General features: G+C 36.5%; 1 protein-coding gene across 1 annotated transcript in view; it reads right to left on the bottom strand.

The window, feature by feature from the left end:
- EAF2 (ELL associated factor 2) overlaps positions 1–26,383 on the bottom strand; it is a 41,630-nt gene continuing 15,247 nt past the window's right edge. The window contains exons 3-6 of the mRNA XM_043473111.1: positions 22,873–23,009; positions 20,981–21,126; positions 13,624–13,881; positions 1–430 (exon numbers count right to left, since the gene is read on the bottom strand). Coding sequence (XP_043329046.1) covers positions 384–430; positions 13,624–13,881; positions 20,981–21,126; positions 22,873–23,009 — 588 coding nt within the window. The 3' untranslated portion in view covers positions 1–383. The remainder of the gene's footprint in view (positions 431–13,623; positions 13,882–20,980; positions 21,127–22,872; positions 23,010–26,383) is intronic.

Genomic DNA, 26,383 nt, shown 5'->3' with positions numbered 1-26,383 from the left:
TTAAAACCAGGACATTTATTATATATCAAGTTTTGACATTTCACAATTGAATACAGGAGTGTGGTAAAACAGAACACTGAACTTGAACTTTAGAACACCTGATCTGCCACTGGTTAACTAACAATACGTGGACAAGTAACTTAAACTGAGTTTGTTTTCTCATCTGTAAAACCTCATAAGAGTTTTGTTAAGATTAAGTAAAAACACATGAAAATGCTGGTACCCATAAAAGGTAACAAATGTAAATCAACTGAAAATTCTGAATTAGATTAAATTTATTATCAAAGTTAGGATATATTTTCCTCAGTCTTAGAAATTTTTATTCCTGAGATAAAATAAATTATCACATCTTGCAAATTTTATACTTATAGCTGAATATTTCTTCAGTCATCACTGTCACTTCCTGATTCACTCAGCTGCAAATCATTTCCTAAAATAAAAAAGCAAAACTCTAGTAATTAAATATGTAATATTTTAATGTTTTTGATAACAGATATTTTGCAATATATAACCCCGAGGTGATCCTGTTTAGTCAGCGTTACGTTCTTAAATTATAGAATAAGCAGTCTGATTATTTGTCACATCAGTAGTAACTAATTAATAATGCCTGTAAAGAAAAGACAAACCATTAATCTTCAGCAGTTTTAGTATCACTTGGTGTCTATTTTAGTCTTCTTTCACATACCAGCATAACCCTTCTTTTATACCACTGACTTAATTACATGAGGAAATGAGAAAATGTAGTTTAGCATAGGGGTCCCCAACCCCCAGGGCCAAGAACAGGTTCTGGTCCATGGCCCGTTAAGAGCTGGCCATGGCCCGCCACACAGCAGGAGGTGAGTGGCGGGTGAGGGAGTGAGTGAAGCTTTATTTCTGCAGCCACTCCCCATCTTCACATTACCTCCTGAGTTCTGCCTCCTGTCAGATCAGTGGTGGCAAAATAACTCTAATGTGCTGTGCTTGAATCATCCCAAACTATTCCCCCCACCCCTGCCACTGACTGTGGAAAAACTATCTTCCACAAAACTGGTCCCTAGTGCCAAAAAAGTTGGGGACCATTGGTTTAGAAGATCAGACTATTTTGAAGGGTGTAAAAGAGTTGTATAATTGTTTATTTAAAATTCAGTCAGTCATTAAGTAATATATGTTAAGAGTAACTCATCACTGAGTCTTTCATAATTCATCCACATGCTTACAGCATGGAACTTATATTCCAGTGGGGGAGACAAACAATAAACAAATATATAATGTGATATTTATCCTAAGTAGAGATAAATATTATATAATTTAGATGGGTATGGGGAGAGGGTGGGAGGTAATATTTTAGATGGGGGAGTTAGGAAAGCCTCCTCAGGGTGGGACATTAGAACAGAGATCCAAATGTAGGGAGAGACGCATGAAAATACATGAGTATGGAGGAAGCTGTCCAGGATCAGGAAAAAGCAAGTATAAATGCCCCAAGGCGGAAGCATGCTTTTTGTGTTCTCAGACAGCAAGAATACCACTGTGGCTAGACTAGAATGAATGAGGGAAAGAATGTTAGGAAATAGATCATAAAGATATCCAGAAGACCACAGTGGGTAGGTCTGGAGAAGGAATGGTAACTCACTCCAGCATTCTTGCTGGGAAATCCCATGGATAGAGGGGTCTTGTGGACTACAGTTCATGGGGCTGCAAAAGAGTTAGACACGACTTAGTGACTTAACAACAAATAGTGTGTAGGTCATGGTAAAACCTTTTAATTTTGTTTGAAATATAATGGGAACTCAATTCATCGGAGCTCATCTGGTGATGAATCCTCCTACAATGCAGGAGACTCCGGTTCATCCTGGGTTGGGAAGATCTGCTGGAGAAGGGATAAGCTACCCACTCCAGTATTCTTGGGTTTCCCTGGTGGCTCAGCTGGTAAAGAATCTGCCTGTGAAGAGGGAGACCTGGGTTCAAGCCCTGAGTTGGGAAGATACCCTGGAGAAGGAAAAGGCTACCCACTCCAGTATTTTGGCCTGAAGAATTCCATGAACTGTATAGTCCCATGGGGTCTCAAAGAGGTGGACATGACTAAGTGACGTTCACTTTCAATTCATTAGAAAATTTTAAAAAGGCAACTGACTTAAACACTGTATATCAGTGGATAGACTATAATAGTGTGGAAATAATATGGAATCAGGGAGGACAGTTAGTTATGAGTCTATGCAGTTTCTCGTGTAAGATATAATATTGTCTTTGAGAAAGACAAATACTGTATGATTTCACTTATATGTAGAATCTAAAGAACAAAACAAATGAACAAATATACAGAGAAACAGAGTGACAAATACTGAAAACAAACAGGTGCCAAAGTGGAGGTAGGTAGTGTGAGGAGAGAAATAGGTGAAGGAGGTTAAGTTGTACAAACTTTTAGTTATAAAATATATGTTATGAGTATGAATTTTACAGTAGGAAGAATATAGTCAACAACTATGTTAACATCTTTCTATGATGATGGATGACAACTAGACTTTTCATTGTGATCACATTTAAATATATAGATTTAATACATATATATTGAATAAATATATTGAAACTCATAGAAAAAAATCAGGTTTGTGGTTACTGAAGGTAGGGGGTGGAGGATGAGGGAATTAGCTAAAAGGCAATCAAAAGGTACAAACTTCCAGCTATAAGATAAATACTAGGGATGCATAACATGATAAAAATAATTAACACTATTGTGTGTTATAAAAGAAAACTGCTAAGAGAGTAAATCCTAAGAGTTCTCATCACAAGGAAAAAAAGTTTTTTCCTATTTCTTTGATGTTTTATCTATATGAGATGATGGATATTCACTAAACCTATTGTGGTAATCATATCAGGATGTATGTAGTCAAACAGTTGTACACTTTAAAATTATACAGTGCTCTATGTCAATTACATCTCAATAAAACTGGGAAAGAAGAAATAATATTGGCTTAGACTCAGGCGATTCAGGTGAAGGTGGTGATCAGTGGGATTTATAATTTGCTCTGAAGATAGAGCTTACAGGACTATCAACAGTATTAGACTTAGTGCATAAGAGAAAGAGAAAAGTGAAGAATGACCCCTAAGTCTTCTGGTCTTACCAAATGGATAAATTGTGGTATCATATACTGAGATGAGAAGCAGCAGATTACAAGACTGTGTAAGAAAAATCACAAGTTGAATTTTTAAAATGTACATTTGAAATACCTAGTAAATATTCAAGTATATATGGTATATACAATTGTATATATAAATCTGAAGCTCAAGGTAGAGGCTAGACCTGAAAACTATCTGGGAGTCATTGATTATAGGGGGTTTATTTGGAGCTATAGGATTGGATAAATCTTTGGGGTAGGAAATTAAAATGGTTAAAAATTAAAAATAAAATAAAATGGTTAAAATTTTTTTCTATTTTTAAACTACTCCACAATCAACAAAAGCTGATATATTTTGAAGTTAATATCCAATTTAATAGGAATAGTTTTTAGGCTATATATAACTTGTTGTATGACAACTTAGCCCATTGCATGAACTCCAGAACTAATTACATGATTTGATAAGGAAAACTGCTAAAGATCTCACAGGACCATTTTGTCATTTTCAAGCTGAAGTTTCTACTTATTATACAACTATTGTATGGCATAAGAATGTTCAACTTTATGTGATATCGGTACAATGAGATTCTCAAGTGACAGAAACTCAAATGTCCTGAGTTCCACTTTTCTTAATAGACTTCATTCTACGGAAGTTATAAGCACAGTATTAACAATGCTGTTAGTTGAAATGTTCAGTTATGTAGATATGAGATTAGCCTTTGAATATGAAATGCTTAGTAAAGAAAATAGGTTTTCAAATAAAATGGTAATTACAACTTGGGAAAAAGAGTTTACCCATAGCAAAAGCATTCTGATATCTAAACCAATGTTTCTCAATGAAAGCAGTACTGCTCCTTTAATAGATGTTACAGAAATGTACATGAGAGGTTGCTTGTCCCAGTGATTTGTAGATTGCTTTATAGATTGCTAGTGGCATACTGTGGAAGGGGAATTTTGGAAGCTTAAATATCTTGCAATGCAAGGACCATCATGCACAATAAAGAACTCTTCTATATTCTGCAAAACTTTTGAAAGTCCAGTGGGATATTCATGTACTTGTAAGATCTGGCTGTAATTTTAAGGCCAGGACTAATTGCATTCTTATACACTAAAAGTATTCTTTTGTATAGATTTAAAATTCTCTAAAATTTACAAGGGCTTCCCTGGTGGCTCAGACTATAAAGAATCTGCCTACAATGCAGGAGACCAGGGTTCAGTCCCTGGGTCAGGAAGATCCCCTGGAGAAGGGAATGGCAACCCACTCCAGAATTCTGGCCTAGAGAATTCCTAGACAGAGAACCCTGACGGACTCACATGGGGTCACAAAGATTTGGACATGACTGAATGACTAACACATACACACACAAAATTTACAAGGATGTAACTATCATGTAAACTGAAAGAAAACTTTATTTTTTTCAGAATCTTACAAAGATTTTTTAAAATTGTTTTTGAAAACACAGCGATTGTCTATGCTGCTCAATGTCTTTGGGTCAGCAATACAGCCCTTCAAAATGTGTCTGTGTATGCAATTCTATGAATATAATGTATATACTTTTCCACTCATTTTAACAAGTTAAATAAGAAATATTAACATATGAGTTGAATATTGTCTTGCTTCTCTTAATCCCACATATAATCATTAATAGTAAGGGCAAACATATAGTACTTCGTTATGTCGTCTGGCCATGCCTGAATAAAGTAGAATATATATTACCTTACTATAAATTTTTGTCTTAAGATTATATTAAGCATTTTCAAAGATATATGTGCTTAGATGATATCAAACTATTAAATTCATTTCACGTTAGTAAAAGGGATTTAAAATATGTTATGAAAAAGGGTGTTGAGTCTGCTAAGGTTGAAATGGGATGACTACAGTAACAGTAAAAAAGGGTTTATTTCCTCCTATTAGGAAACCTACAGTTTGGATAAATTGTATCAAGAAAAGAAATTCACTATTTTTTAAAATTCCAATTTGTTATTACTGGTATAACAAAATTGCTGCTGATCTCTCTATATCATTTTTACATCCAAAATATTTCTAAATTCTTTTATTATTTCTACAGTTTGTTGATTCCTTTGGATTTTCTATGTAGACAATTATATTGTCTACAAATAAGGATGATTTTATTTCCTGTTTCCAATTCTTATTTTCATTTCTTTTACTTGTTTTATTGTATTTTCCAGAACCTTCAGTACAACATTGAATAGACATGGGGTGGTCCTAAGATGGTGGAGGAATAGGACAGGGAGGCCACTTTCTCCCCCACAAATTCATCGAAAGAACATTTGAACGCTGAGCAAATTGCACAAAACAACTTCTAATTGCTGGCAGAGGATAGCAGGCACCCAGAAAGGCAGCTCATTGTCTTCAAAAGGAGGTAGGACAAAATATAAAAGATAAAAAGAGAGACAAAAGAGGTAGGGATGGAGATCCATCCCAGGAAGGGAGTCTTAAAAAAGAGAGAAGTTTCCAAACACCAGGAAATACTCTCACCAGAGGGTCTGTGGCAAGTCTTGGAATCTCAGAGGGCAACATAACCGGGAGGAAAAATAAATAAATAATTAAACCCCACAGATTACATGCCTAACGGCAACTGCCAGCGGAGAAGCAGCCCAGTGGCTCGCATCTGCCACTAGCAAGCAGGGGGCTGGACAGAGAGGCACAGGCTGCATTGCTTAGGGGAAGGACTAGGCCTGAATGTCCCGAGGACAATTTGAGGAAACTAACTTGAGCTAACAACCCAGACTGTGGGATAGTCAGAGAGAGAGAGAGAAAAAAAAGAGAGAGAAAGAGAGAGAACTATCCCACGAAAAGCCCTAGCCTAAGACACTGCCAGGCCTGCTCACAGAACAAAGGACGGAGCAGAGCTAGCCGGCTGCGGAACAGCCCATCCCCAGCCTGAGACAGGCAGGCGAGGGCAGCCAGAGCCGGAAGGGGGCAATCGCGGCCCCAGAGAGGCCTCCTCTACCAAACTGCAAGCAGGCTTCATTGCTAACCAAGACTTCTTGGGATTCTGGATGGTTGACATCCACCGGGAGGGTCACAGCCAGAGATCAGCTCCCCAGAAGAGACACACCGCACACCTGAGAAGGGGCGCCATTGTACACCCAGAAAATCGAGCGGCTGGGATGGGGGAGGCGATAAGATGCACCCCCCCACCTGCGGGTGACTGCGCTCGCCACGCACCTGGTCACCTGAGCTGCTCGGACCTGGGAAGGCCGCAAAACGCAGGCCCAACCGAGTCTGCGCCTTTGTGGAGTACCCGAGAACCTGAACCTGAGTGGCTTAGACCTGGGAAGTGCATGCAACTCAGGGCCCGCCTCAGACAGTTCCCAGCAGAGCAACCTAGAGCCTGAGACGTGTAGACCATGAAAGCACACACGCCATGAGCAAACCCAGTGCGGCTGAGACACTGCGCGCACTCCCCACACACGCCAGTGATATTTGTTTGCAGTGCTCCTCCCTCCCCACAGCAGACTGAACAAGTGAGCCTAAAAAAGTGACCACCATCGCCCCCTTGTGTCAGGGTGGAAACTAGACAGTGAAGAGACCAGCAAACAGAAGAAGCTAAAACAGAGGGAACCGCTTTGGAAGTGACAGGTGCAACAGATTAAAACCCTGCAGTTAGCACCAACTACATAGGAAGGGGCCTATAGATCTTGAGAAGTATAAGCCGGATCAAGGAACTGTCTGAAAATGAAATGACCCCACACTGTCTGCAACAGCTCCAGAGAAAGTTCTAGATATATATATATATATATATATATATTTTTTTTTAGATAGTATACATGCTGTTCTTTTGGAAACTAGACAGTGAAGAGACCAGCAAACAGAAGAAGCTAAAACAGAGGGAACCGCTTTGGAAGTGACAGGTGCAACAGATTAAAACCCTGCAGTTAGCACCAACTACATAGGAAGGGGCCTATAGATCTTGAGAAGTATAAGCCGGATCAAGGAACTGTCTGAAAATGAAATGACCCCACACTGTCTGCAACAGCTCCAGAGAAAGTTCTAGATATATTTTTACTATTATCATTTTTTTAACTAAAAAAATTTTTTTTATTTTTAAGTCCTCTATTACTCCTTTAATTTTCATTTTTATAACCTGCTATCACCTTGCAAAAAAACCCCTATTTTTAAAGCAAACTTCATATATATATTTTATAATTTTTGTGACTTTGTTTTGTTTTTTTAATATTGTATTTTTGAGAATCTAACCTCTACTCTAGGTTTTTAATCTTTGCTTTTTGGTATTTGTTATCAATTTTGTACCTTTAAGACCCCAATCTTCAGTACCCATTTTAACTTGGGAGTGAGATTACTGGCTTGATTGCTCTCTCCCCCTGTTGACTCTCCTTTTTCTCCACCAGGTCACCTCTATCTCCTCCTTCCCCCTTCTCTTCTTTACCCAACTCTGTGAATCTCTTTGTGTGTTCTGGACTTGTGGGGAACACTTAGGGAACTGATTACTGGCTGGATCTGTCTCTATCCTTTTGATTCCCACTTTTCTCCTCCTTGCCACCTCTGTCTCCTTCATCCCTCTTCTCTTCTTTGTGTAATTCCCTGAACATCTCTGAGGGGTCCAGACTGTGCAGAGCACACAGGGAAGTGATTACTGGCTAGCTTGCTCTTTCCCCTTTTGACTTCCCCTCTTCTCTTCCGGGTCACCTCTATCTCTCTCCTCCCTCTTCTCTTCTCCATGTAACTCTGTGAACCTCTCCAGATGTCCCTCATTGTGGGGAAACTTTTCATCATTAACCTAGATGATTTATCATTGGTGCTGTATAGATGGAGAAGTCTTGAGGCTACTGTAAGAATAAGACTGACAACCAGAGGCAGGAGGCTTAAGTCCAAAACCTGAGAACATCAGAGAACTCCTGACTCCAGGGAACATTAACTGATAAGAGCTCATCAAAAGCCTCCATACCTACATTGAAACCAAACACCACCCAAGAGCCAACAAGTCCCGAGCAAGACATACCATGCAAATTCTCCAACAACACAGGAACATAGCCCTGAGCTTCAACATATTGGCTGCCCAAAGGCACACCAAACCTGTTAACATCTCAAAACTCACTACTGGACACTTCATTGTGCTCCAGAGAGAAGAAATCCAGTTCCATGCACCAGAACACCGACACAAGCTTCCCTAACCAGGAAACCTTGATAAGCCACCCATCCAAGCCTACCCACAGTGATAAACCTCCACAATAAAGAGGAACCACAAATTGCCAGAATACGGAAAAGCCACCCCAAACACAGCAACATAAACAAGATGAAAAGGCAGAGAAATACTCAGCAGGTAAAGGAACAGGATAAATGCCCACCAAACCAAACAAAAGAGGAAGAGATAGGGAATCTACCTGAAAAAGAATTCAGAATAATGATAGTGAAAATGATCAAAAATCTTGAAAACAAAATGGAGTTGCAGAAAAATAGCCTGGAGACAAGGATTGAGAAGATGCAAGAAATGTTTAACAAGGACCTAGAAGAAATAAAAAAGAGTCAATATATAATGAATAATGCAATAAATGAGATCAAAAACACTCTGGAGGGAACCAACAGCAGAATAACGGAGACAGAAGATAGGATAAGTGAGGTGGAAGATAGACTGGTAGAAATAAATGAAGCAGAGAGGAAAAAAGAAAAAAAAGGATTAAAAGAAGTGAGGACAACCTCAGAGACCTCTGGGACAATGTTAAACGTCCCAACATTCGAATCATAGGAGTCCCACGAGAAAAAGACAAAAAGAAAGATCATGAGAAAATACTTGAGGAGATAATAATTGAAAACTTCCCTAAAATGGGGACGGAAATAGTCACCCAAGTCCAAGAAACCCAGAGAATCCTAAACAGGATAAACCCAAGGCGAAACAGCCCAAGACACATATTAATCAAATTAACAAAGATCAAACACAAAGAACAAATATTAAAAGCAAATCTTAAAAAAAGATTAAAAAGACAATCTTTTTAACAAGTGGTGCTGGGAAAACTGGTCAACCACTTGTAAAAGAATGAAACTAGAACACTTTCTAACACCATACACAAAAATAAACTCAAAATGGATTAAAGGTCTAAACAGAAGACCAGAAACTATAAACTCCCAGAGGAAAACATAGGCAAACACTCTCTGACATAAATCACAGCAGGATCCTCTATGATCCACCTCCCAGAGTATTAGAAATAAAAGCAAAAATAAACAAATGGGACCTAATTAAACTTAAAAGCTTTTGCACAACAAAGGAAACTATAAGCAAGGTGAAAAGACAGCCTTCAGAATGGGAGAAAATAATAGCAAATGAAGCAACTGAGAAAGAATTAATCTCAAAAATATACAAGCAACTCCTGCAGCTCAATTCCAGAAAAATAAATGACCCAATCAAAAAATGGGCCAAAGAACTAAACAGACATTTCTCCAAAGAAGACATATAGATGGCTAAAAAACACATGAAAAGATGCTCAACATCACTCATTATTAGAGAAATGCAAATTAAAACCACAACGAGGTACCATCACACACTGGTCAGAATGGCTACTATCAAAAAGTCTATAAGCAATAAATGCTGGAGAGGGTGTGGAGAAAAGGGAACCCTCTTACACTGTTGGTGGAAATGCAAATTAGTACAGCCATGATGGAGAACAATGTGGGGATTCCTTAAAACACTGAAAATAGAACTGCCATGTGACCCAGCAATCCCACTGCTGGGCATACACACTAAGGAAACCAAAATTGAAAGAGACATGTGTACCCCAGTGTTCATAACAGTGCTGTTTATAATAGCCAGGACATGGAAGCAACCTAGATGTCCATCAGCAGACAAATGGATAAGAAAGCCGTGGTACATATACACAATGGAATATTACTCAGCCATTAAAAAGAATACATTTAAATCAGTTCTAATGAGGTGCATGAAACTGGAGCCTATTATACAAAGTGAAGTAAGCCAGAAAGAAAAACACCAATACAGTATACTAATGCATATATATGGAATTTAGAAAGATGGTAACGATAACCCTATATGCGAGACAGCAAAAGAGACACAGATGTATAGAACAGTCTTTTGGACTCTGTGGGAGAGGGCGAGGGTGGGAAGATTTGGGAGAATGGCATTGAAACATGTATATTATCATAGGTGAAACGGATCACCAGTCCAGGTTTGATGCGTGAGACAGGGTGCTCAGAGCTGGTGCACTGGGATGACCCAGAGGGATGAGATGGGGAGAGAGGTGGGAGGGGGGTTCAGGGTGGGGAACACTTGTACAACCGTGGCAGATTCATGTCAGTGTATGGCAAAACCACTACAATATTGTAAAGTAATTAGCCTCCAATTAAAATAAATAAATTTATATTAAAAAAAAACCATTGACTAGACATAATGATATTAGTCCTCCTTACCTTCTTCCTGATTTTAATGAAAATGTTTCTGGAGTCTCTATTAGTATAATATTGGCAGTAGTGTTGTTTTTTGTAATTAACTTATAATATTAAGGAAATTCCCTTACATTCAATCTTGAGTAAAAGTTTTAAAATTAATAAATATTGGCTTTTGTCAAATTCAAATTTGTTGAAATGATCATATGGCTTTATTCCTATAATCTAGTAATATGGTAAATTATTATTGATATTATTTCAGATGTTGAACATACATTTCTGTGATGGGCTTTATTGGTTTGTGATTTAGCATGCTTGTTTTAACATCTTTCTTAGTAATTTTACATTCATGTTAAGTGAAATTGGTGTATAAGGCTTTTTGTCTTGTTCTTGTTCAGTTTTGTTATTGAGATTATCCTAGAATTATAAAAGAATTGAATTGCTTCTCCCAGTGTTCTATTCTCTGAAACAGTTTGTAGAATTGTTTGTTCTTTGAAGATTTGTTAAAATTCATCTGTAAAATTATCTTCAGTTTTCTAGCATCTTGGGGATATGGAGATAGGGTTAAGGAGAAAGAGACATTAATTGTTAATTAATGTTTAATTAGTGTTAATTAATTGTTAATTAATTGTTTCCTCAGATTTTCCACTCCTTTTTGAGTCAGATTGGGTACATTTTATTTTTTTTCCTAGAAAATCATCCATGTGTGTGTTAGTTACTCAGTCATGTTCTACTCTTTGCAACCCCATGGACTGCAGCCCACCAGGCTCCTCTGTCTATGGAATTCTCCATGCAAGAATACTGGAGTGGGTTGCCATTTCCTCCTCCAGGGTATCTTCCTGACCCAGGGATTGAACCAGGGTCTCCTGCATTGCAGGCAGATTCTTTACCATCTGAGCCACCAGGGAAGCCAAAATCATTCGTGTTTATGCCAAATTTACTGAGATAAAATTTTTGTAAAGTTCTCATTATTAGAAAAATAAAATATATAATTTTAACCACTTTTTCATTCCTAATATTGTTTTTTTTATTTTTTTTTTCATCAGCCTTAGTTAGAAGTTAGTCTTTTTTTAGTTTTCAAAGAAGTAACTTCTAGCCTTGCTGATCTTCTAATGTTTCTTTGTTACCTATTACACTAATTTCAATTCTAATATATAATATTTTCTTTCCCTGCTTTAAGATACTATTGTTCTTCTAGTTCCTCAAGTGAAACTCTCACTCATTTATTTTCAATTTTTTTAAAAAAGAACATTTTGAGGCTATACAGTTCCCTATAATTACCTTTTAGGTGGCACCCCAAAATTGCTGAGATATTTTTGATATTACTTAATTATAAATATTTCATAATATCATTGTAATTTCCTTTTAACATGTAAATCATTGGATATGTGCTCCAAAGTTCCTAAGCATGTATTTTGAACTACTTTTTGTTATTTATTTATAGTCTCATTGTCTACAGTCATATGGTGATTAATAAAATATGATTTCTTTTAAATGGTTTATTTGTCCTAGTAGAAAGTAATTTCATAAATGTTTTACATTTATATTCTTGAAAGAATACCTGCTTTTTATTTTTATATTGTAAGATTCTACATATTTACTATTAGAACAGGCATATTCAGTCTTTCAAGGCAATAGAAATAAAACAAAAATAAACAAATGGGATGTAATCAAACTTACAAGTTTTTGCACAGCAAAGGAAACCATAAACCAAATGAAAAGACAACATATAGAATGGGAGAAAATATTCACAAATGATGCAACTGACAGGGCTTAATTTCCAATATATTAATATTCTTAATGTTCCAAACCAAATAACGCAACTGAAAAATGGGCAGAAGATCTAAAGAGACATTTCTCCAAAGAAGAAATACAAATAGCCAATAGATACATTAAAAGATGCTAGACAAAGCTAATTATTAGAGAAATGCAAATCACCTCACATTAAACAGCCATCATTAAATGGTCTACAAATAAGAAATGCTGGAGAGGGCGAGAAGAAAAATATATACTATACTGCTTGTAAGATTGTAAGTTGGTGCAGCCACTGTGGAAACTAGTATGGAGGTTTTTCAGAAAACTAAAAACTGAATTACAATATGATCCAGCAACATCCAGAGGAAAACCATAATTCAAAAAGATATATGCAGCCTATGTTCATAGCAAGCATTATTCAAAATTGCCAAGACATGGAAACAATCTAAATGTCCATCAAGAGATCAATGGATAAAGAAGATGTGGTACATATTTACAATGGAATACTACTCAGTCATGAAAAAGAACAAAATAATGCCATTTGCAGCAACACAGATGCAACTAGAGATTATCATACTAATTGAAATAAGTCCAAATAAGAGAGACAAATACCACACAATATCACTTACATGTGGAATCTAAAAGATGACATGAATGGACCTATCTATGAAACAGAAACAGGTACTTTGTCAATGCTAGTATTATGTGATAAGCAAAATAAACAAGATAAGAGCCCTCTTGGAACTTATAAGAGAATAAATCCAATAACATATAAATTTATAAATGACAATTGATATAAAGAAGATACTGCTCTGAAGGTCTATAACAAGGGGATTTGATCTTGTCAGAAGAGACTTAAGAAAGACTTTCTTGATCAAGTAAATCCTGAAATATAATCTAGAGAATAAATTATCTACATGGAAAGAAAGATATATTTCTAGCTGAACAGACAGTTAGTGTAAGTCCCTGAGGAAGGTAGGTAGTTAGGACTTCTGTGTCTAGAGCTGAGGGGTGCAGGTGAGAGATGCAAATTTACAAGTTATATGTAAACAAGTATTGATTGCAAGAGAAATATAGAACTTATCTGAGGAAAGATTATAGAATAAAAAGAAAAACGGACCTAGAATTAAGCTTTGAGAAACTTGAGCTGTAATGACTGAGTAGAAGATTATAAACCAGCAAAGAAAAAACAGAAAAGTATCTTGAAAGAAAAGAGAAAAGCCAATAAGACAGTATGTCACAGAATTTAAAGAAAATGACTAACTTAATAAGAAGGTAATGGTGATTTCTATTAAATTAATAAAAAAGAAGCCATTCTATTTAAATTTTAGATCATAATCAGTGTGGTTCCATTGTGAATTCTTACTTTTCCAATTACTCATGCTTATGTATACTTACTTAAAGTATTCATCAGAAGGCCACTGTTGTCATGATGTTTATTCTGACCAGACACTATCTCAGGAATCCTGTACTGTGGCATGATAGACATGGTAGGATGTTCTGAGATATAGTTCTCTGGATCAGGAGAGGATTTGCACTCTTCATCTTCTGAATCACTGGAACTATCCTCACTGCTTGAAGATGATGGACTTTTAGAATCTGATGAACTATCACAACTACTCATCTGGTCCATTAGACTAGCTTCTGCTTTCAGTTCTGAAAATTAAACAGAATTTAACAGTTAGGTCAAATAAATAATGTTAACTATAAATATTAAACAAACATAATAAAATTTGAATGTGTCAGTTTCTAATGAACTTGATGAGGAATAAATAAATGTATACATTCACAGCAGTTTATGCATTTTATTTAAAAAGCTCCTCTACTAGTACAAAATGAAAAGTAAAACCCTACTTCCTACCCCATCCTCAAGTTCTTTTAATCCTACTCTCCAGGAATAATCATTCCTAACAGTTTCTTGTCACCATATATGTTTTAAAATTCTGCTTGGAAACTGGCATTTTAGATTTTGACACCCAATTCACCTGTTGTTAAAGCTTGAGTGTGGTCTTTGTTACCACCCAACCAAGAGTTATTTTCTGAAGGGGTAGGTTATAAGATGTCCTGACTATGCTATTCCTCCTTTCGTCTTTTCTGAGGTCTCTAACCAGATTACCTTCCTCTTTTCATCTTTCAGAGTTCTCCCTTGGTTGTCTTTTGCATTATTTCCTGGGTGTATAGTTTTACTTTGTGGGAAAAATCAGAAACAGATAAGTCTATGTCATCTTGTCCCACAATACATTTTAAAAGACTGAATTTATAGAGAATATGTTCTCTACCAAAACAAAATAAAATTTAAAATTTATAAATGGAACCTAGATAATCTTCAAATATTTGAGACATAAATGCTCTTCTGAAAAACCCATGGTTCAAGGAAGAAATAAAAAAGATTTTAGAAAATACTTCTAATGGAAAGAAAATGAAACCACAATTTATCAAAATCTGTGGAATAAAAATAAAGTACATTTTGGAGAAAAATTTAAGACATTTAATGATTATGTTGGAGGAAAAGGAGGTTTCAATTAAGTGAACTAAGCTGTACTTAAGCTAGAGAAAGAAGAGCAAAATTAAACAAGCAGAAGGAAAAAAAAAAAAAAGAGCAAAAAACAAGAAAGACAACCAAAACAGTGAAAATAAATGGAACAAAAATTGATTGCTTTAGATAAATAATGTTGATAAAACTCAGCTGGGTTTATAAAGAAAAAAAGATACTAAACATGAATTAGAGAAGGAAATAGCAACCCACTCCAGTATTCTTGCCTTAAGAAATCTCATGGACAGAGGAGCCTGGCAGGCAACAGTTCATAGGGTAGTGAGAGTCAGACATGCCTTAGTGACTAAACCACCACTACCAAACATGAATTACTAATATAAGGAGTCAAAGAGGTGACAGCACTACAGATCTTACAGCATTAAAAGAATAGCAAGGAATATTGCGAACTACGTTATGCCCATGCTGCTGCTAAGTCGCTTTAGTCATGTCCGACTCTGTGCGACCCCATAGATGGCAGCCCACCAGGCTCCCCCGTCCCTGGGATTCTCCAGGCAAGAACGGGGGAGTGGGTTGCCATTTCCTTCTCCAATGCATGAAAGTGAAAAGTGAAAGTGAAGTTGCTCAGCCGTGTCTGACTCGTAGCGACCCCATGGACTGCAGCCTACCAGGCTCCTCCATCCATGGGATTTTCCAGGCAAGAGTACCGGCAGTAAATTAGATGAAATGGATCAATTCCTTAAAAGGCACAAACTACTAAGGTTCACTCAAGAAAAAACAGCCTGAATATCCCTAAAAATTAGGTTGTAGTTATAACCTTCCCCACACCCTGCACACAAAAAATCTCCAGTGACAGAAGACTTCACTAGTGAATTATACTGGTTATTTAAGGGAGAAATAATAGGAGCCTGATGCAAATTCTTCTGTATAATTAAGAAGGAAGGAATACTTTCCAATTCATTCCTTAGGGACAGAATTACTGATACAGAAATTCAACAGAGACATTACCAAACCAAACTCCCAATATCCTTTATGAACCTGGTCACAAAACTTTTAAGCAAAATTTTAGTAAATCAAATTTAATAATATATACCAGTGGTTTTCAACCAGCTACGATTTTCTCACGTAGGAAGACATCTGGCAATGTTTGAAAACATTTTTGGTTGTCACAATGGGGGGCAAGTGGTGATACTAGCATCTACTGGGTAGAAGCTAGAGAGGCTGCTAAGTACTTTACAATACACAAGTCAGCGCCTGACAAAGAACCATCCAATTCCAAATGCCAATATTGCTGAGGTTGAGAAGTGCTAATATTTAAAAGGACAATATATAATGACTAAGTGGGGTTTTCCAAGGAATACAAACTTTTAAAAATCAATCCATATAGTTCACTATGTTAAAAACTGAAAAATAAAAGCCATCTCAAAATAGCAGAAATTTCAACAGTAGTTCTTGACCAAAAAAAGAATAAAAACTTTCAGCATAATAGAAATAGAAATTTAAAAAAAGAAAAAGAAAAAGAAATAGAAATTAACCTGATGAAGGACATCTAGAAAGAACTTACAGCTGAAATCATACATAATTGTAAAGAACTGAAATCACATGTAACTGTAAAGGACTGAATATTTCCTAGCATCAGAAACAAGAGGTTTTCCACTTTGACCACATCTAGTCAGTGTTGAATTGAAGGTTCTACTTGGTACAATAAGTTGTGAAAAAGAAATAAGAACCATCAGATTGGAAAGGGAGAGGTAAAATTGTCATTATTCACAGATAACTTGACTGTAAATATAGAAAATCTTAAGGTACCTTCAAAAAAGGCTCAAGAATAGTGAGTTTAGCAAGGTTAAATATAACAAGGACAATATACAAAAATCGGTTTCATTCCAATCCCAAAGAAAGACAATGCCAAAGAATGTTTAAACTACCACAGAACTGCCCTCATTTCACATGCTAGCAAAGTAATGCTCAAAATTCTCCAAGCTTGGCTTCAACAGTACATGAACCAAGAACTTCCAGATATTCAAGCTGGATTTAGAAAAGGCAGAGGAACCAGAGACCAAACTTCCAACATTTGTTGGATCATAGAAAAAGCAAGAGGATTCCAGAAAAATATCTACTTCTGTTTCACCGACTACGCTAAAGCCTTTGAATGTGTGGATCATGACAAACTGAGGAAAATTCTTCAAGAGATGGGAATACTAGGCCACTTTACCTGCCACCTAAGAAACCTGTTTGCAGGTCAAGAAGCAACAGTTAGAACCAGAAATAGAACAACAGACTGGTTCCAAATTGGGAAAGGAGTACATCAAGGTTGTATATGGTCACCCTGCTTATTTAACTTATATGCAGAGTACATCATGCAAAATGCCAGGCTGGATGAAGAAGAAGCTGGAATCAAGACTGCAGGGAGAAATATCAATAACCTCAAATATGCAGATGATACCACCCTTACGGCAGAAAGTGAAGAGGCACTAAAGAGTCTCCTGATGAAAGTAAAACAGAGGAGTGAAAAAGCTGGCTTAAAATTCAACATTCAAAAAACTAAGATCATGGCATCTGGTCCCATCACTTCACAGCAAATAGATGGGAAGACAATGGAAACACTGGGAAACTTTATTTTGGGGGGCTCCAAAATCACTGCAGATGGTGACTGCAGCCATGAAATTAAAAGACAGTTGCTCCTTGGAAGAAAAGCTATGAAAAAACTAGACAGCATATTAAAAAGCAGAGACATCACTTTGCCAACAAAGGTCCATCTAGTCGAAGGTATGGTTTTTCCAGTAGTCATGTATGGATGTGAGTGTTGGACCATAAAGAAGGCTGAGCGTTGAAGAATTGATGCTCTTGAACCGTGGTGGTGGTGTTGTTCAGATGCCCAGTTGTGTCAGACTCTTTGCAATCCCATGAACTGCAACACACCAGGCCTTGCTGTTCCTCACCATCTCCTGAAGTTTGCCCAAGTTCATGTCCATTGCATTGGTGACACTTACCAACCACATCATCCTCTGAAGCCCTCTTCTCCTTCCCCTCAATTTTTCCCAGTATCAGGGACTTCTCCAGTGAGTCAGCTGTTCATATCAGATGACCAAAATACTGCAGCTTCAGCTTCAGCATCAGTCCTTCCAATGAGTATTCAGGATTGATTTCCCTCAAGATTGACTGCTTTGGTATCCTTGCAATCCAAGGGGCTCTCAGGAGTCTTCTCTAGCACCATAGTTCGAAGGCATCAATTCTTTGGCGTTCTGCCTTCTTTACGGCCCAAATCTCACAACTGTACATGACCACTGGGAAGACAATAGCCTTGACTATACGGACCTTTGTTGGTAGAGTAATGTCTCTGCTTTTCAACATACCGTCTAGGTTTGTCATAGCCTTCCTGCCAAGAAGAAACTTTCCTCTGATTTAATGGCTGCAGTCTCCATCCACAGTGATTTTAGAGCCCAAGAAGAGGAAATCTGTCACGATATGTCCACCTTTTCCACTTCTATTTGCCATGAAGTAATGTGGCCAGATGCCATGATCATACTTTTTTTTAATATTTAGTTTTAAGCCGGCTCTGTCTCTCTCCTCCTTGACCCTCATCAAGAGGCTCTTTAGTTCCTCTTTGCTTTCTGCCATTAGAGTGGTATCATCCACATATCTGAAGTTGTTGATGTTTCTCCCACCTATCTTGATTCCAGCTTGTAACTCATCCAGCCTGGATGTTGTGCTCAGTGTATAGGTTAAACAAACAGAATGACAGCAGACAGCCCTGTTGTACTCCTTTCTCAATCTTAAACCAATCAGTTGTTCCATACAGGGTTCTAACTGTTGCTTCTTGACCCGCATATAGGTTTCTTAGGAGACAGGTAAGATGGTCTGGTATTCCCATCTCTTTAAGAGCTTTCCATAGTTTTTAATAATCCACACAGTCAAAGGCTTTAGCGTAGTCCATGAAACAGATATAGATGTTTTTCTGGAATCCCCTTGCTTTCTCTATGACCCAGTGAATGTTGGCAATTTGATATCTGGTTCTGCTGCCTTTTCTAAACCCAGCTTGGACATCTGGAAGTTCTTGGTTCATGTAATTCTGAAGCATAGCATGCAGGACTTTAAGCATGACCTTACTAGCATGGGAGATGAGTGCAACTGTCCAATGGTTAGCACCTTCTTTAGTACTATCCTTCTTGGGAATTTGAATGAGGACTGACCTTTTTCAGTCCTGTGGCCACTGTGGGGTCTTCTAGATTTACTGACATATTGAATGCAACACCCTGATGGCATCATCCTTTAGGGTTTTAAATAGCTCTACTGGAATCCCGTCACATCCACTAGCTTTATGAACAATAGTGCTTCCTAAGATTCACTTGACTTTGCACTCTAGAATATCTGGCTCTGGGTGACTGACCACACCATCATAGTAATCTGGTTCTTTAAGATCTTTTTTGTACAGTTCTTCATGTATTCTTTCCATCTCTTCTTGATCTTTTCAGTATCTACTAGTTTTCTACCATTTCTGCCTTATTGTGCCCATGAAGCCTTCTTGTCTCCCCGTGCTATTCTTTGGAACTCTGTGTTTAGTTGGATGTACCTTTTCCTTTCTCCTTTGCTTTTTGCTTCTCTTCTTTCTTCAGCTATTTGTAAAGATATCCTCAGATAACCACTTTGCCTTCTTGCTTTTCTTTTTCTTTAGGATGGTTCTGTTTGCTGCCTCCTGTACAATATTACAGACCTCTGTCCATAGTTCTTCAGGCATACTGTTAACTAGATTGAATCCCTTGAATCTATTCATTACTTCCAGCACATATTTCACTTCTACATATTTACTCAAGATAAAACATTTGTCTTTTCAAAGACTTATATGTGATATTCATAACAGTTTTATTTGTAAAAACCAAAAACTAGAAACAATTCAAATGTCCATCTTGAAGTTGAGCAGATAAGCAAATTGTTGTCCATTCATAAAAAGACCACTACTCAGCAGTAAAAAAGGATTGAACTACTGATACATGCTTCAATAATGGATGATTATCAAAATAATTATGCTTAGTGCAAAAATATAGACATAAAAAAAGAGAACATACTATATGATTCCACTGATATAAATGTCTAAAATAAATTAATGATAGTGACATAAAGCAGATCAGTACTTACCTAGGAATGGATGGGGTGGGGAGGACTGGCAGAGCGGTATTACAAATGACCGGGCGGGAACGTTTTAGAGTGATAAATAAGTTCATTATCCTGGTTGTGGCTGTAACTTCAGGATGTACAAATATCAAAACCTAACAGACTGTAGTTTAAATACCTGAAGATTTTGTGTCAGATATACCTCAATAAAGCTGTTAAAACATGTACAAACACATGCACAAGTGATACTACATGGCTTCTGAGCCTGTGTAATTAAAAAGATAAAGATTTCACCTCTCTCCACGCTGTCCTTTCTCCTTTCACTCTGTTTCTCAACACTTATTCTTGGAACCTAGCCACTAGGTTGTGAGGAAACCTAGGTCACCTGGAAAGGTTATGTGTACTCTAATCATTATAGCAACAACAGTTCTGAGATTATATTTTCCTTATTGTTTGTAAAGTGAACACTAATATAATAGGGATCTAATACTATACTGGGCTTAGAAGGGGGTAAGTGGAAACAGACAGTGATATATAAGTTATGAAGGCTAAGTGTAGAAGCAAATAAACTTTAGTGATCAGGATCTTGCTCCTACCACATTTAATTACAGTAACACAAACACCCAAACTGCAGCTAGAAAAGAAATAGATATATAAGTTTCCTTACTTTCAAAGGGACTGTGCTTCCCTAGAAACACCTTCCTGCTGAGAAGTGAGCAGCAATTCAGAAGAACTTGCCTGCTGCTTTGGCTTCCTACATCTCCTCACTTCACTATTGGTTTGGCGACATCTTAGACATCTATAGTCTGGCTATACATAAAAAAACTTCAACAGGAAGATGCTGTGAAGACCTGAATTTGAATCATAACTGTCAAAGAGAAGAAAACTCCAATTACACATATTTAAACTTGGTCCCTGAATAACAAATAATAAATACTTGTTCCTCTGAATAATAAAAAATGTAAATTCTGTTATATATAGGCTCATGTACATAAAATCATTAAACTACATTCTTCCTCTAGAAAAACCCATAATTTAAAAAATGCTTTTAGAATTGTATGGTTAGTTTGCTTGTCAATTAAAATGAAAGATTTCACTTAACATTTATTAATAATTTATTGTAAAGGGACATTACATATGCATAGATTTTACCTCTTTCAATATCATCCATTGGAGATGCTGGGGACATCTTGTCTTCGGATGGAGAATGTTTTATAAGATTGGGAGTCCTAGCTGAATTTCGCATTTGTTGCTGCTGCTGTTCTATTTGATACCTAATTTTACTACTTCCTTCAAACCTGCCATTAAGAATAGCAAAAGGTCAAAACCAGTATGATGATTGCAATATAACAACAATTTCAACTTACAAAGCTGCTAAAACTGACAGCTTGTTCTTTATTCTAGAGATCTTTAAAATGACATTCAAAGATTAAAGCATTAACTTAATTCATTATATAACAAATGTTTATTGAGCCCTGTTATATACATGGCATACACACAGGTTCACTGAAGGCTACAAATATGAATAAAAACAAAACCATCGCTCCAAACTGAAGAGATAAGACATACACAAATGACTGAAATAAAATGAAATTATACGTAAATATACAAGAGGTACAATATATTCCCTAAATTTTGAAACTTTCACCCTGTTAAATCACTCCCATATTTTTCATTTATAACATTAAGACATGTTACTAAAGAAGATTCGTATACTCTTCTTTCAATACTTTTAAGAAAAGAGTATGTATAAATAACACAGTTATGCTTGACTTTCCTGCTCCCATTTCCAGTCACCAAATCCTGTTAGTTCTTCCTTCACAAACTATTTGGAACTTCACTTTTCTCTTCATTCCTACTCTCAAGAATCATGGTTTATGCATTTTTCTGTTTCCCACATGGTTTCATTTAAATTGATTTGCTTGGTATATTTACATTTCAAAACAAGAATGTAAGCATGTCGATCCCTGGTTAAAAAAATTTTAATACAGTATATAACCACCGCCAATAAGACACTGCCCTAATTTCATAGTGAATATTGAAAGCATTAGCTCACCTAACTCTAGCTTCTTCCAGCCTCATTCCCCATTTCTAATATTGGTACACAAGCAAAGAAACAAATTTCTGCTCTATTCAAGCAAATCTTATTCATGGGTTCCAAATAAGTCAGATAAATTCCTACCTTGTTTACGTCCTCATGTTCTCTCTGATAATTAAATCAGTATTTTCTAAACTTTTCCACCAAAAAAAATCATCTGAGAGGAGAGGATAATTTAAAAAAAAAAGCTTCCTAGGCTCCTTCCCTGATCAGTTGAGTTCGGGAACTCATATGTTTAACAAACACACAATGGTAATTCTTATCAGCAAATATGTTTGAGGAAAACAGTCCTAAATCTTATCCTCCTCTTAAGGTACATCAGTAAGAGCCCCGTTAATGCTCTGGTGAACCATAACTTCTCCCTTCTTTTAATTCCTAGAACAAGTTTTGTCTATACTATTAATATTTTTATGACTTTTAGGGCACAGCCCTTTATGCTCATGCTAATTAATCTACTGGCTATTCCCCCCCAAAATCTGAGATGGCTATACTCTCTTACTGACTTTTTAAATGCAATTACATGTTATCCAATTAAAATGTAGAAGTTTTGAGGTTACTATTTGTATTGGAAATTCTCCCTTTTCTTGCTTCATGTTTTCTAGGTGCTTGATAAAATTTTACTAATGATAATGATATTATTTGGAGAGTACATGATGACTCCTTTCAGTCCAGTTCTACAAACATATCTACAATAGAATAAAGATATAACTACATATAAGAAAACCTTTAGAAACAAAAGAAGCTTTTATATATCATAGGGAGAAATGGTAAAAGCATCTGGCTAAAGGATCTTCATCAAATTTAAACTTGCAAAAAAAATCAGAACATCTTGCACCACACAGAAAAATCCTTATATAATAATGTGACTTAATCCAATAACTTTATTCATTGACATTTTCTTAGCAATTTATGTGTTGATAAAATATTTCTTTCATTAACCACATACCTTGTTTTTTTTACAGTGATGTTGCTGCTGAGTTTTTCTAGACGACATTCCCCAGTATCATGGTTAATAATCAAAATGCATTCTTTTAAGTAAGGTTTCTTTGAACCTTTGAAAACAGTTACTGGTGCAGTTGAACCCTGTTTAAAAAGTTTATTATTATTACTTGAAATTTATCATAGAAATTCAGTTGAAAGAGACTGAGATCTTCACTTCCCTGGTACCTCAGCTGGTAAAGAATCCGCCTGCAATGCGGAAGACCTGGGTTTGATCCCTGGGTTGGGAAGATCCCCTGGAAAAGGGAACAGCCCCACTCCAGTATTCTGGCCTGGAGAATTCCATGGACTGTATAGTCCATGGGGTTGCAGAGTCAGACATGACTGAGTGACTTTCACTTGAGATCTTCTGTCTTTCTCAATCTATAGTGTACTTCAAGTCACCTAAGTTAACAACCTAAATTTACTACTCTGGCAATAAGGACTATAGTAAAAAAAACACAGATGAAGAGAGACTGAGATCTCAAAATTGCTGTCTTGAGGAAAGAGACTAGAGGAAGTAGTTGCGCTAAGCCAGTAAAGATTTGTTCATAAATCTTTGTTGATTTGGTCTACAACAGGCCATTGGGGTTCAATTCTAATACAGCCAATATACTTTACAATAAGGGGACAAAAGTTCTGAATTATATTCCCTACCCCTCCTCTTCTTCCTTCTTTAATTTGTCAAGTCTGAAATCTTATTAAAGAGGTGCTCCACTATGCAGATTAAGTAAAATGAATGTATCAAGAAACATGTTACATTAAACCCACTGATTAATTTTAGCACCCTTAAAAGTGGGCCAAGCAGACATTATATGCCTCGTGATGTAATATAAAAGAAAACACAAGGCACAATCTACAAAGCATTTTTGCCTGAAGAAAAAAAAAAAGCTTTACAAACAATCTAACTCTAATCAAGCTTTTAAAAATAACTACCAGCCTATAGGAAACATGAGGAGAGAGAAACAAGATACATAATACCAGACAGAAGTTATTTGAAATCCAGAATGTGGGTACATACTCTAGGACAATTAATCTGGTTTCTCCAGCAAACTGATGTCATAATAGAGGTCAGGGAATTTTACAGAATAAAAGAGGCATAAGAAACATAATATCAGAATGCAATATAGGAATATAAAATAGGTAAACAATAAGGACCTACTCTATAGCAAAGGGAAATATGCTCAATATCTTATAATAACTTATAATGGAAAATAATCTGAAAATATAGATAGATATGTATAATTGAATCACTTTGATATATACTTGAATTAACACAACCTTGTAAATTAATGAAACCTCAATAAATAAATGAATACATAAATATGCTATATAAGGATTTTACATGGATTCCTAGGGAGAAAAGCTGAAAAAAGACATTTTTGAAAGCATCATGAAAATATAAATATGGACCAGGTCTTTAATTAATTTTATGGTAAGTGATGGTTGGCATGGTCCTTAAGTGAAAATAAAAATATCCTTATCAGTTAAGGATGTATACATAAGCATTTGTGAATATCTGGGATTGTTTTTAAAATGTGACAGGAAAAAGAAGTAGTAGGAGACTATATTAAAAACAGCAAAATGGTGATAATTCTTGAAACTCAATAAGTATATAGGAGTTCATTATACTATTCTATTTTCCATAATAAAAGGTTAGAGAACCCTGGCTCACTCCTAATAACCCACATTTACCGACATGCTCCTCTTCTATCCTTTGTTCCCACTTTCCTCAACCCTGAAGGAATTTTATGTTTCTCATTCTCTTATTTTATCCCACATATATGTATCCCTAAACAATATATTGTTATAATTGCTTGGTTTTGAACTTTATAGAAGTACATTGAATTTTTACAGCACTAATTATAATAATTTTGTTGAACACAATAGTAATATTAGATCAAGTTAGAACAAGGTGACTTCTAAAAATCTGCAGTCCCACGGACTGTAGCCCACCAGGCTCCTCTGTCTATGGAATTTTCCAGGCAAGAAGACTGGAGCAGGTTGCCATTTTCTACTCCAGGGGATGTTCTCCACCCAGGGATTGAACTCCTGCATCGTAGGCAGATTCTTTACCACTAGCTGCATTGTAGGTAGATTCTTTACCACCAGGGTTACCTGGAAAGCCCCCATAAAAGACTAAAGTGAAGTGCTGCTCAGTCCTGTCAGACTCTTTGGGACCCCATGGACTGTAGCCTGCCAGGCTCCTCTGTCAATGGGATTCTCCAGGCAAGAATAGTGGAGTGGGTAGCCATTCCCTTCTCCAGGGGACCTTTCTGACCTAGGGATCACACCCAGGTCTCCTGCGTGCAGGCAGACTCTTTACCATCTGAGCCACCAGAAAGGTTGAAAGGGCCTATCATATTTTAAAAGTTAATAATTATCAGAGATTGTACCCATGACCACAAGGAGGAGCATGAGATAAATTTTGTAATTGAGGCTGCCATACAAAAGGGATAGATTAGAGACATCTGAGAGGTTGGGACAGAACATGATGAAGCCAAAAGAAAGAAACAAATTTTTCTAAGACAAAATGATCTATGGGAAGTTAAGCATGCACAGCACATAGAAGAGGACACATCTGGAGGGGCCTATAAGAAAGAGTAAGATGTGGATCACTCAGGAGAAGCCCTGGTAAGGTACAGAGCCAGAAGCATGATCTTAACAAATATACCTACTTGGCTGGTAAATACATTTTTTAGATGTCTTCACTGAAAACAAGTGAGTAAAATACCCCCAAATAGCAACCCAAGGGCCCCATGTTACATTTAAGAGAGTCATGCAATATATTATCCTTAAAAATACTTGTATTCTTACTTAGAATATAAAACATTTAAAAATACAATACTTTGTTACTCTGAGTTTCTGAAGAAGGAAGACTGATTAGAATTTTTTTTTATTGCTCCAAGCATTTACAGTACCAAGATCTGTACAGGTACTCAAAGAATGTTCATATAAATAATATGAACATTTTTTATTATAAATAAAAGCTAAACAGGTTGTTCACAATCCCTATGCCTGCCTTCTATACTCTGAACAATTTTTAAAAAAATATTTATTTATTTATTCGGCTGTGTTGGGCCTTAGCCATGGCACGCAGGTTCAGTTACCCAGTAACATCTGGGATCCTAGATCCCTGACCAGGGATCAAACCCACGTCCCCCGCATTGCAAGGCAGATTCTCAACCAACAGATCACCAGGAAGACTGCAAACAAGTCTTTTAATTAAATTTTTTTTACTCATTAAATTGAGCACCACTCTTATTTCAAACTTCAATTTCTGACCTTATTTCAGGTCCCAAGAAAGGGGTATTAAGGTTCCAGGAAACTCCTAAGCATATGAACTCTCTTTGCTTCTGAATAACTGCTGAACACATCCTACTACCTCATGTTTCTGCTATAACCCGACTTCAGAATGCAATTATCAGCTCACCTAGATTACTGCTATCCTCCTTCCTTCTTTCCTTCTAGTTTTGTTT

The sequence above is a fragment of the Cervus canadensis genome, chromosome 7, assembly GCF_019320065.1.
Source record: "Cervus canadensis isolate Bull #8, Minnesota chromosome 7, ASM1932006v1, whole genome shotgun sequence".
NCBI lineage: Eukaryota > Metazoa > Chordata > Mammalia > Artiodactyla > Cervidae > Cervus > Cervus canadensis.
The sequence above is the reverse complement of the archived record's forward strand: the minus strand, read 5'-3'. Positions and strand labels throughout refer to the sequence as shown.